Genomic DNA, 11,554 nt, shown 5'->3' with positions numbered 1-11,554 from the left:
GCAGCAGCACCTCTTCATTCTCGGGAGGTAAAAAGAATTGGCATGTCCCACTGGACTCTCACCAATTTTTATAACTGCACCACAGGAAGCACCTTGTCTGCATGCATCTTGTCTAAGTATAGCAACTGTTCTGTCTGGGATTGCAGGAAACTGCAGAGAGTTGTGGACATCATAGAATGCAGCCTCCTCCACTCCACCATGAACTCTGTCCACACTTCACGCGGCCTTGGTCAAGCAGCTGTTACGAATGTGCCACAGCTCTGAGGGGCCGAAGGGTGTGGGGTAGCCCCCTCCTTTTTGAGAATCACAAGATCACTATTAAGTCAGTTCAGGAGACCCAGGAAATGAGAGAAAGACATGCAGAATCCACAAAGAGTTGGAATGTGTCCTGGCCTCCGAAAGGCAGAACCATTGATATCGGCTATTGTCTCTTGGAGATGGGATTGTGCATTGAATCCTGTACGATGCGTCGAAGCCCCCAGGCAATGAACCGAGGGGGAGGTTGGTGAAGGGATTGCATCATCCCAACCTGATTGACATCTGAGACCCTGTGAGTCAGGATAAAAGAGGGTCTGGGGAACAGACCAGAAGAAACGCTAGCGATCCCATAATAGCAAAAGCCGGTGGGAAGGCCACGTGCGTCCATTTCCATTTGCCCCGGAATCGGTGGGCCTTTACCACGGAAGAACGGTTTTTAGCTAACAACAGGGAAATCAACTCCCAACGACTCTCGAAGGATTGACATCATCAAAGGAATGGGCAAGTTTTAACCTGTCTTTCTCTCCAACCAAAGAAGGCTGCAGCCTACCGCTTGAATGAACTAAAGTGACTTTTATATTTCCATCGGACAATACATTATCCCCTAGACAACGATAGAGCTATTCCTTATCGATTATTATTATACTCGCGCTTTTAGATTTAGTATTGACGACGTATATTATCTGTATGTTTGCATTGATATTCTTTTTGTGTATTTTTATCAATAAATACTGTTAAAAGCAGTTCCATCAGACTTCAACGGACCTTTCTATCTTTGCTGGTAAGTGACCCAGTTACAGGGTACGTAACACAGCAAACATAATCAATGACCCTACCCATCTCAGCTATAACCTATTCCGCCCCCCACTTCCCATCCATCAACGGATGTAAAAGCTTGAAAGTACATAGCACCAAGCTTAAGGACAGCTTGGCTTGTAAGGTCATAAGGTCATAAGACTACTGAATGGTCCCCTAGTACTCTGACCACGTAATCTAACTCTTTATAACCTTGAACCGGGCATAGGCACAGGAGTACTTTCAGCCAGAGACTCATTCCACCGAGATGTAACACTGAGCGTCATAGGAATTCATTCCTACCTGTGGCCATCAAACTTTACAACTCCTCCTTCGGAGTGTCAGACACCCTGAGCCAATAGGCTGGTCCTGGACTTACTTCCACTTGGCATGATTAACTTATTTTTATTTAATTATTTATGGTTTTATATTGCTATATTTCTTCACTATTCTTGGTTGGTGTGGCTGTAACAAAACCCAATTTCCCTTGGGATCAATAAAGTATGTCTGTCTGTCTGTCTGCATGCACTGCACTTCCTCCGTAACTGTAACACTTAATGCTGCATTCTGTATTGCTTTCCTTTATATTCCCTCAATGTATTGTTGTAATTAAATGATCTGTATAGAGGGAAAGCAAAACGTTGCTTTCACTGTTTTTCACTGTTCCTCAGTACATGTAACAATAATCCAGCATGATCAGGAATTTGATTATATGGTACTGTTAGATTTTCTGGATTACCGGAAGTTATTTTATTACTGGATGTTATTAATAGCATCACTGCCTGGTGTGGGAACTGTATTTTCCTTAATCGCAGGACTCTGCAGAGAGTGGTGCGGACAGCCCAGTGCATCTTTAGTTGTGAACTTCCCATGATTCAGGACATTTACAAGGGCAGTTATATAAAAGGGGCCAGTAGGATCGTTGGCGACCCGAGTCACCCCAACCACAATGTATTCCAGCTGCTACCATCCTGGAAATGGTACTGCAGCATAAAAGCCAGGACCAACAGGCTCCGGGACCGTTTCTTCCACCAGGCCATCAGACTGATTAACTCACGCTGATTTGAGTGTATTTCTATGTTACATTGACTGTTCTATTTATTATAAATTACTATGATTGTACATTGTACATTCAGATGGAGATATATTGTAAAGATTTTTACTCCTCATGTATGTGAAGGATGTGGGGAAATAAAGTCAATTCAATTCAATAGCTCAACACCTTTTAAATACAATTTTTAAGGTATTACACACTGTAATGCACTTCCTAATAAGCTAAGTAAGTTGAAAGGGAATACGGGAATGAAGCCCATTTGAGTGGAAAAAGAGCATGGGAGAAAGGATCTGAGTGAGTAGAAAGGTGATTGCAGAGTGTTAGGGGATCTTGGAAACTAGGGCCCTGGCATGGTAAAGACAACAAGGAAATAGAACCCCCAGTGTGTTCGAGGAAGCTGGGGAACGTAGCAGTATATGATACAGGGAGCATGGGAACTGCGGCCCTGTATTGTTAGAGGGAGTGTGAAAACTAGTGCCCTGGAATATTCGAAGGAGCACAGGAACCAGGGCCCTGATGTATTGGAGAGAGTCAGGGCATGAAGACTCTGCCGAGAGGGAAGGGAGTGAGCCAAACATTATCTGATTAGCCACAATCCTGAACCGTCAGGATTTCTGAGAAGTTGGATAGCAGAGTTTCACTGACTTCTTAAAATATTAGTTGGAGGCAGAGCTAAGTTAAGATGGTGCTAAATGGTGACTCCTTTGCTTGCATCTTATTCTCCCCTTTCAGGGTTCTTTTGAAGACTCTGACCTGGAATTACACACTGACTACGGTTCTTTGCAGGTATGGGACCTGTTCTTGGGGTTTCAGGACTGGCTGTTGTTTGGCATGCCAAGGGTATGGCCTGAGAGTCCGGCTCAAATTTGGAAGCCTAAGATCTGGGGGCTCTGGAGACGGGTGGATCGAGGGTTGGTGTCATGGTAGGAGATCCGTGTGTTGTTGGGGGAGTCAGGATATCTACTGTGGGCCCGAAGACCTGGGATCTTTGCGATTTTCGGGCACAGAGATCGAAAAAAGTGACGTTATGGACTTCTAACATCATAAACCAGCGAGTCGTTTGTTATGTCTCCCCACTCGCTGGGAAGGAAACAGAGACACCTCCTTACTGAGGAACAGAGAATCTGCAGTATGTCGAATGCCAGGTGTAACACGAAGTCTTTGGGGTAACTGCAAATCTGTGTCTTTGCTGTTGCTTTGCTCAAGCTGAGTACTTGGCGGTGGTCCTGATGCTTGCTTATTTTTGCCGGTGGTGGGAGGGGGATTGTCGCTTGCTGCCGCTTATGCATGGGAGGGAGAGGAGCTGGGGGAGACTTTGGGGTTCTAACATTTAACTGTCATTCATCCTTTGGGGCACTTCTCTGTTTTCATGAATGTTTGCGAAGAAAAAGCATTTCAGGATGTATATTGCATACATTACTCTGACATTAAATTGGACCTTTGAACCTTTGATATTACCCACTTCCATATCCTAGGAGGCACTTATGGATCATTCAGAGAAGGTATGATCTGTAAAAAATGGATAGGTTACACTTGAATCTGAGGGGGGCAAACATCCTTGGGAACAGATTTACTAGAGCTGTTGGGGATTGATAAGTTAGTTTGGCAGGGGAATAGAAACCAGAGTAATAGGCCAGAGGATGGGGCATTTGCTATACAGGTAAGTGCGATGTGCATAGAGACTGCGAGGAAGGATAAATTGTAGTCAGTAGGATTGATTGAGGTTTGTCTACTTTGAAGCAACAGGTATCAGGAACAAGGGTGATGAACTTAGAGCAAGAGTCAGTATATGGTAGGACGATAACGTGGCCGTTACACAGATTTGGCTGTCACAAGGGCAGGAAAAGCAGCTAGATGTCCTGGATTTAGATAGTTCAAGAGGGACAGGGTGGGAGGTAAAATAAGTGAAGGAATGGCATTCAGGGATAGTATCACAACTGCAGAAAGGGAGATAGTCATCGAGGGATAGTCTACTGAGTCAGTATGTGTGATAGTCAGAAACAGGAAGGGAGCAATCACTCTGTTAGGAGTATTCTGTAGATCCCCCAATCACAACAGAGACACCAAGGAACAAATCAGGAGGCTGATTTTTGCAAGGTGCAAAAACAACAGGGTTGTTGTCATGGATGACTTCAACTTCCCTAATATTGATTGGCACTTCCTCAGTGCAAAAGATTTAGAGGAGCAGAATTTGTTAGGTGTGTCCAGGAAGGATTTCTGACACAATATGTATATGATCTGACTAGAGGAGAGGAGATACTGGATCTGGAGCTAGGTAATGCACTAGGTCAGGTGCCAGACCTCTCAATGGGTGAACATTGTGGAGACTTTGACTACAAATCCCTGACCATTATCTTAATCCTGAACAGGGACGGAGCCGATGGCATGGGAAGGTATTTAATTGTGAGAGGGGGAATTATGGTGCTATTAGGCAGGAACTTGGAAGCATAAATTGGCAATGGATGTACTCATGGAAAAGCACAACAGAAATGTGGAGGTTGTTTAGGGAGTATTTGCATGGGGTTCTGGATAAGTTTGTCTCATTGAGGTAGAGGAAAGATGATAGGGTGAAGGAAACATGGTTGACAAGAGATGTGAAACATCTAGTCAAAAGGAAGAAAGAAACTTCTTTTAAGCAGTAAGAATCGGTCAGGGGTTTGCAGAGTTACAAGATAGCCATTAAGGAGCTGAAGAATGGACTTAGAAGAGGTAGAAGAGGGCATGAGAAAGCCTTGGCAAATAGAATTACAGAAAACCTCAAAACATTATAGCAATATGTAAAGAACAGAAGGATGATTAGAGTGAGGATTATACCGATTAGAGATAGAAGAGGAAACATTTGCCTAGAGTCAGAGGAGGTCCTTAATGGATATTTTGTTTCAATATTCACCAAAGAGAGTAACCTGGATGTTTGTGAGGGCAGTGTAAAACAAATACTTTTGAAAAATGTCAGGAGAGGTAAGCCCCTGGGGCTGGATGGTCTGCTTCTGCCATTTTTATTGTGGATTAACGACCATAGTCAACAGCCTCTTGTTTAAGTCCAGCTTCTGGCACAGTGATCAATAAGGGGAAAGCTATGACATCATCACAGTTTAGGCAAAACGTGACTCTCTGCGTGAAGGTACATAAAGTGGGACAGCAAAATCTTGGTTGAGCCATGGGCTAGAGAAATGCGGCCAAGACCAGTTGAAGGTGCAGATTCTGAACTTTACGCCATTAAATCCTAATTCACAGGAATTATGTCATTGTGTGATTAGAGTATAGGAATCGTACCAGCTAATTCTGTAGTACAGAAGTGAATGGCGATAATGTGCCAAAGATGACATGATTTCTTCAGATTTCTCATATGCCAAATACAAAAGAGTCATATTGCTTTTCAACAATTATAGCATGCTTCAAACAACGTCTAAGAGAATGGTGGTGAGAATGGCAAGAAATGAGGTGATTATGTGATCATTGTAATCATTTATGAAGCACCAAGGATCAACTCCTTATAATATGTAATTAATTTCTTAAATTAAGTCTGTAATTCCTCAGCTGCCTCCCTTGCTACCATGTGCCCCCCCCCCACTGCCTCCCTTTATTTTTATCACCAATACAGATAGCTTAGATTACAATGACAGATGCAGAGCTGGGCTAAGAAGTGGTAGATAGTGTTCTACCCGGAAAAATGTGAAATGATTAATTTAGGAAGGTTGAATTTGAAGGCAATACATCCACAGGGTTAAAGGCAGGGTTCTTAGCAGCAAGGAGGAAAGAAGAATCTTGGAGTCCTCATCCATAGATCCTTCAAAGTTTCTGCACAAGTTGATAGAGTTGTTAAGAAGACAGATGGTGGGTTGGCCTTTGTTAGTTGGGGAATTGAGATCAGGAGCTGTGTGGTAATGTTGCAGTTCTATAAAACCTGGGTTAGACCACACTTGGAATATTATGTTCAGTTCTGTTCACCTCATTTAAGGAAGGATGTGGAAGTTTTAAAGAAGGTGCAGAGGAGATTCAGCAGGACGCTGTCTGGATTAGAGAGCTCTTAGGAGGACAGGTTGAGTGGGCTAGGGCTATGGAGCCAGGATGAGAGATGACTAGATGAAGGTGTCACACACAAAATGCTGGGAGAGGCATGGATTGACTGGATGGCAAGGGTGGAAATGCCTAACATGAGGGGCATAATTTTAAGGTGATTGGAGGAAAGTATAATGGGGTGGGGTGGGGAGAGTCAGAAGTAAGTTTTACAAAGAAATTGAACGCCCCGTCAGGAGCGGTGGTCAAGGCATAAGGGGCACAAGGGGAGTTAGGAAAAAAAATGGAAGGCTATGTAAGAAGGAAGAATTAGACTGATCTTAGAGTAGGTTAAAAAGCCTGCACACCATCGCGGGCCGAAGAGCCAGCATTGTGCCGTAGTGTTTTATGCTCCACGTTCGTTGTGCCTTTAACTTCCCCGCTGCAGAACACGTCCCCACCCGTTTAATTTAAAGTGCTGGCAGCTGACATCGGGAAACTTGTTCCTTGCGGCAGAGGGAGGTGGGCTCGGCCGCGTGCCCGTGGACTGCGCGAACGCGCGGACACGTCGCGCCCCCAGCCGCTCCAGGAGCCTCCACCTCCCTGTCCGTCGCGTCACGGGCTTCCCTGCGCCTCACGTGACACAGGCTCTGCTGCGCAGCCATGATGGTGGGTGTTCTTAATTTGTCCCATTTACGGTCTTTTACACTTCATTTCACTTTTGTTCCCCTGAGCGATTTGTGTTTTGGGCACTGACGTCAGTATTGACTTGTGTAGTGACATTTTTATTTCATTTATACAGCAGGAAGATTTGGACGATGGCCCCGACTTCCTGTCAGAAGAGGACAGAGGAGTAAGTTTTTGCCGTTCTCAGTTTCTGGTTCTCCAGTCCTGGGCCCTCAGTAGGGCCGTAAAGGGGATTTTAAATCACGTTCAACCCTATCCTAGTTACTACCTCGATAAGTGAACTTGCCTCGTGCCAATTGCAACTGTGCACGAATTATATCCCGTTAAACAAGGTTAAATGTCATGTAGGTTTCTATTATGCTTTGCATCTCTTTTGGCACGATATTGTAAGATGCATTAAATATTTTCATTCTTAGAATTGATTCAGGCTTATAGTTACCAAATCTGCTAGAAGAAATTAATATTTTCTGATTTTGAAAAGAAAATCAAGAAAACGAAATGCAAATTGTATTGTTTTCCTTCTTTAGTAAGCTTCATATTTTGGGAGAAGAACTAGGCTTGCCTCTCTCTGTCTCTGCACCTACTTAAAGTGAGTTTTAAATGGATTCAAATGTAGCCACGAAGGATAAACTGAAGCATTATTTGCACAGCTTCTGTCAGCTGTTGCAGTTAATAGGATTCTCCCCTCTGAGTAAGAAGGTTGTGTAGTCTGGTTTTGTACTAGAAAAATGCAAAACCTGTGAGATAGTGCTGTCTTTTAGATGAGTTGATAAGCTGAGGTACTTTATTGCCCTCTCAAATAAAATATCCCATGCATTATTTCAAATCTGTGCAGAGTGGCTTATTCTTGGTGCTGTGGCTATTCTTTACCCTTCAATTAGCAATGCCAAGACCATCTTGTAGTTGTATTATTATGGAATTTTACAGTGTGTAAATTGTCTGCTTTACAGCTAATTCAAAAACATTTCATTGGCTGCAAAATATATTGGGATGATCTGGTTTGGCACTTTTAAAAATGTGAATAAAAAGTAAACAAAATATTAAAGTTCAAACAACATACACAAAATGCTGGTTAGTCCTGACGAAGGGTCTTGGCTCGAAACATCGACAGTGCTTCTGCTTATAGATGCAGCCTGGCCTGCTGTGTTCCACCAGCACTTTGTGTGTGTTGTTTGAATTTCCAGCATCTGCAGATTTCCTCGTGTTTGATATTAAGGTTCAAAGTACATTTGTTATCAAAGTACATGTATGTCACCTTGTGCTACCTTGAGTTTAATTTTTGACAGGAAAAATAGAAATGCAATAGAATCCATGAGGGGAAAAAAAACATTATTAAGCCAAGACTGACAGCCAATTTGCAGAAGAAAGCAAACTGAGCAAAAAAAGTCAAGAACATGACTTAGAGTCCTTAAGTGAGTCTGTAGTTTGTAGAATCAGTTCAGAGTTGTGGTGAGTGAAGTTATTCTAATTTAGGAGCTTGATGATTGTAGGTTAATAATTGTGCGAACTTGGTGGTGTGGTCAACTGGCTTTTGTACTTCCTGCCCATTTGTAACATTGAGAAGAGAGTATGGCCTCAATGGTGGGGATCTTTGATGGATGCCACTTTCTTGTGGCAGGGCACCATGTCTATGTGCTCAATGGTGGGGAAAGCTTTCTCTGTGTTGGACTAGGCTGTAACCACCACTTTCAGCAGTTTTTTCTATTCTTGGGCATTGTTTCCATTCTAGGGAGTTGGGGAGCCAGTTTGGATACTCTCTACTGTGCATCTGGAGAGGTTTGTCAATTTTTTTGATGTCATGCCAAATCTATGCAAACTTCTGAGAAAGTAGATGGTGTTGTTATGCCACCTTTGTGATGGTACTTGGTGTGCTGGTCCCAGGAGAGATCATCTTATAATACTAGTGCCAAGGAGTTTAAAGCTTCTGACCTTCTCCATCCCCAATCCCTTAATGAGGAAGGACCTCCAGCCTCTTCCTCTTGTAGTTGATCATCAGCTCTTTGATTTTGATGTTGAGGGAGAGTTTGTAGTTGTGGCACCATTTAAACAGATTTTTAGTCTCCCTCCTATATGTCGATTCATCAGTATTTTTGATTTTGTTAACAACTTTGGTGTTGTAGCTACACAATCATAGGTATAAAGTGAATAGAGCAGGGGCAAAACACACAGTCGTGTAGTGCACTTATGCTGATGGTGAGTATGGAAGAGATGTTGCTAATCCAAACTAACCAGGGTCTGCCAGTTGGTAGAATGGAGTTGAATGGCATTTAAAAGGTACTACGGCGCAATGTTATAACAATTTCTTTTGGAAGTAAGTTTGTACATTCTTCCTGTGAGTCCATGGGGTTTTCTCTGGGTGCTCCGGCTTCGTCCCACAGTCAAAAGACCTAACCAGTTAGTAGGTTAATTGGTAATTGTAAATTGACCTGTAATTAGACTAGGGTTAAATAGATGGTTTGCTGGAGAGTGTAGCTTGTTAAACCAGAAGGGCCTGTTCTGTGCTGTATCTCTATAAATAAATAAAATTTGCATTTCATGGCTAGATGTGCAAGTTTACGAAAACAGTCATGGTTTAGAACACGAAGTTGAATTGGTTATTTGGCTTTGTTGAAAAGTTTATTATTAAGATCAGAACAATATTACAAACAACACACACAAAATGCTGGTGGAACACAGCAGGTCAGGCGGCATCTATAGGAAGAAGCACTGTCGACGTTTCGGGCTGAGACCCTTTGTTAGTCCTGATGAAGGGTCTCGGCCCGAAATGTTGACAGTGCTTCTTCCTATAGATGCCGCCTGACCTGCTGTGTTCCACCAGCATTTTGTGTGTGTTGTTTGAATTTCCAGCATCTGCAGATTTCCTCGTGTTTGCACAATATTACAAACATATGTTAGTTTCCCTAAGTCAGAAGTTCACAACCTGGGGTCTACAGATCCCTCAGTTAATGGTAGGGGTCTATGGTATAAAGAAGGTTGGGAACCCCTGCCCTGAGTGGTTGAAGTGCACATTCCAGAATATATTGATACAAATGCTCAAAATGAGAGTTGGGTTTGTAAAACCTGATTCATTGTTCGTGGGTTTTTTTTTGAATGATTATCGCCTGCTATAGCTGTAGGCTAAGAAAGTTCCTCAGTATTTTATCAGCTTAAAGATTGCCAATATCAATGTCAGAAGCCACGATTTGTAACAGGGATGTTTTTTTTTAAAAAGCACAATGTTAGCACACAGAATCCATTGTTCAGCAGTCCAACAATGTTATAGCATAAATTTAATGGTTGGTCATATTACCAAATTAGTATTGAACCCGAGTCTGAGGGAAGTCACATTTAGTGCTTTGTTTAAGCTCTAACTTTGATTTCAGACAATTAAGCTTTAAGGAACTGTCGAGCCTTGATGGTGGTTGAAAGAAGAGATGGAAAGTTTGATTCCTTATCATGAATGAATTGAAGGTTACAAAAGTATGGCTTATTCTTTTCAAGGCTGAATGAGTCCAGATCTTATGGAATGAAATAAATTGTGCTGTAAATTGGCATTGCGTTCACTCACAACAGCTTCTACGGGTCAACCAAAGGTGGTGGTGTCCTTTTTAAATTTATTGCTTACAATTACAATATACTGCAGGACATTAAGAACTTGAAGTACTGCAGGTGTACCCATTAGCAAGTTGGTCATTGGCAGAGAAGCTGGGAGAGCTGGGCTGGTACAGTTCGAGCAGCTGCCTGCATGAGAGAGGCATCTGAGGAGTCAGGACGCAAAGGTGGTGTGCAGTCCCAACAGTGAGTGATCGATCGTCTTGGTTGCTTTTCTTGTTATTGGAAAACCCTTTTGGACGTTGTGAATGTGGAATGCTGCAAGTCCGATTCATTGATTTTTATCGGTGGACTGCAGGGGAGTTGCTTGGCCTCGTTTGTAGCAAGGACTAGTCCTCAAGCTGTGGTGTCGCCAGTTTACTGCCACCCAGGAGAGAGGCATCGGAGTCGGTGCGCTCCAGCAGAGGCGGTATGGCACGCGTTCAGGCTGGAGTTGGTGCTGCCACCCCAGTGTTCACTTGGCAGAAGGCAATCCGTACTGTGTTCAACTGCAGATTTCTGCAACCTTCATGGACTCGGGGACCTTAGACTTTTTGTTTTGTTACTGTATTTTACTGATGTCTTGTATGTGGCTTGTGCTGTGTGTGATTGTTGGTACTATGTTTTGCACCTTGGCCATGGAGGAATGTTGTTTTGTTTGGCTGTATTCATGTATGGTTGAATGACAATTAAACTTGAAATAGCATTTTTGTCATACAGGTATGTTTTAAAGTACACCTTCAATTATAAGGAAACAGATCAACTAATTTATAGAAAACATGGTTGCAAAAGTAAACAGAGAAAATGTTTGTGCTATTTGTCAAGACTGTTGAATAGGCTGCTTTATTTGTGTAATCAACTTAATTAGTTATTATTATTGGCACTGCTTTAATTAATCCCAAAGAGTCAAAGAATGAAAGTATAAACTTGTTGAGGTTTTGGAGGCATTCTTGTATGGGAAGTTTCATAGACTAGTTAAGCCGAAAGTGTAAATCAGATGATTTGATGAGGGGTAGAGTTTTTCTGTGTACAATAGTAATCAGGATCCAGATTATCCTGTTGATCTGTAGAGTTACGACTTTGTTACTTTCTCATACTCCCTGCAGAAACAATTTTGTAGTAACTTTTGTGTAACAATAGTTTGTAACAATTTTTGTAATAACTTTTGTGCATGATGGGATACTTTCTCAATGC

At 42.5% G+C, this 11,554-nt stretch overlaps 1 protein-coding gene across 2 annotated transcripts in view; it reads left to right on the top strand.

Moving 5' to 3' along the window:
- Positions 1 to 6,634: 6,634 nt before the first annotated feature.
- The window catches only part of snx6 (sorting nexin 6), a 77,964-nt gene continuing 73,044 nt past the window's right edge, over positions 6,635 to 11,554 (top strand). The window contains exons 1-2 of one of the 2 annotated variants that reach the window (XM_059956493.1): positions 6,635 to 6,772; positions 6,906 to 6,956. In XM_059956493.1, coding sequence (XP_059812476.1) covers positions 6,767 to 6,772; positions 6,906 to 6,956 — 57 coding nt within the window. In that variant the 5' untranslated portion in view covers positions 6,635 to 6,766. The remainder of the gene's footprint in view (positions 6,773 to 6,905; positions 6,957 to 11,554) is intronic. The other variant, XM_059956501.1, reaches the window with a different exon arrangement.

Source organism: Hypanus sabinus, chromosome 2 (assembly GCF_030144855.1).
Source record: "Hypanus sabinus isolate sHypSab1 chromosome 2, sHypSab1.hap1, whole genome shotgun sequence".
NCBI lineage: Eukaryota > Metazoa > Chordata > Chondrichthyes > Myliobatiformes > Dasyatidae > Hypanus > Hypanus sabinus.
The sequence above is the reverse complement of the archived record's forward strand: the minus strand, read 5'-3'. Positions and strand labels throughout refer to the sequence as shown.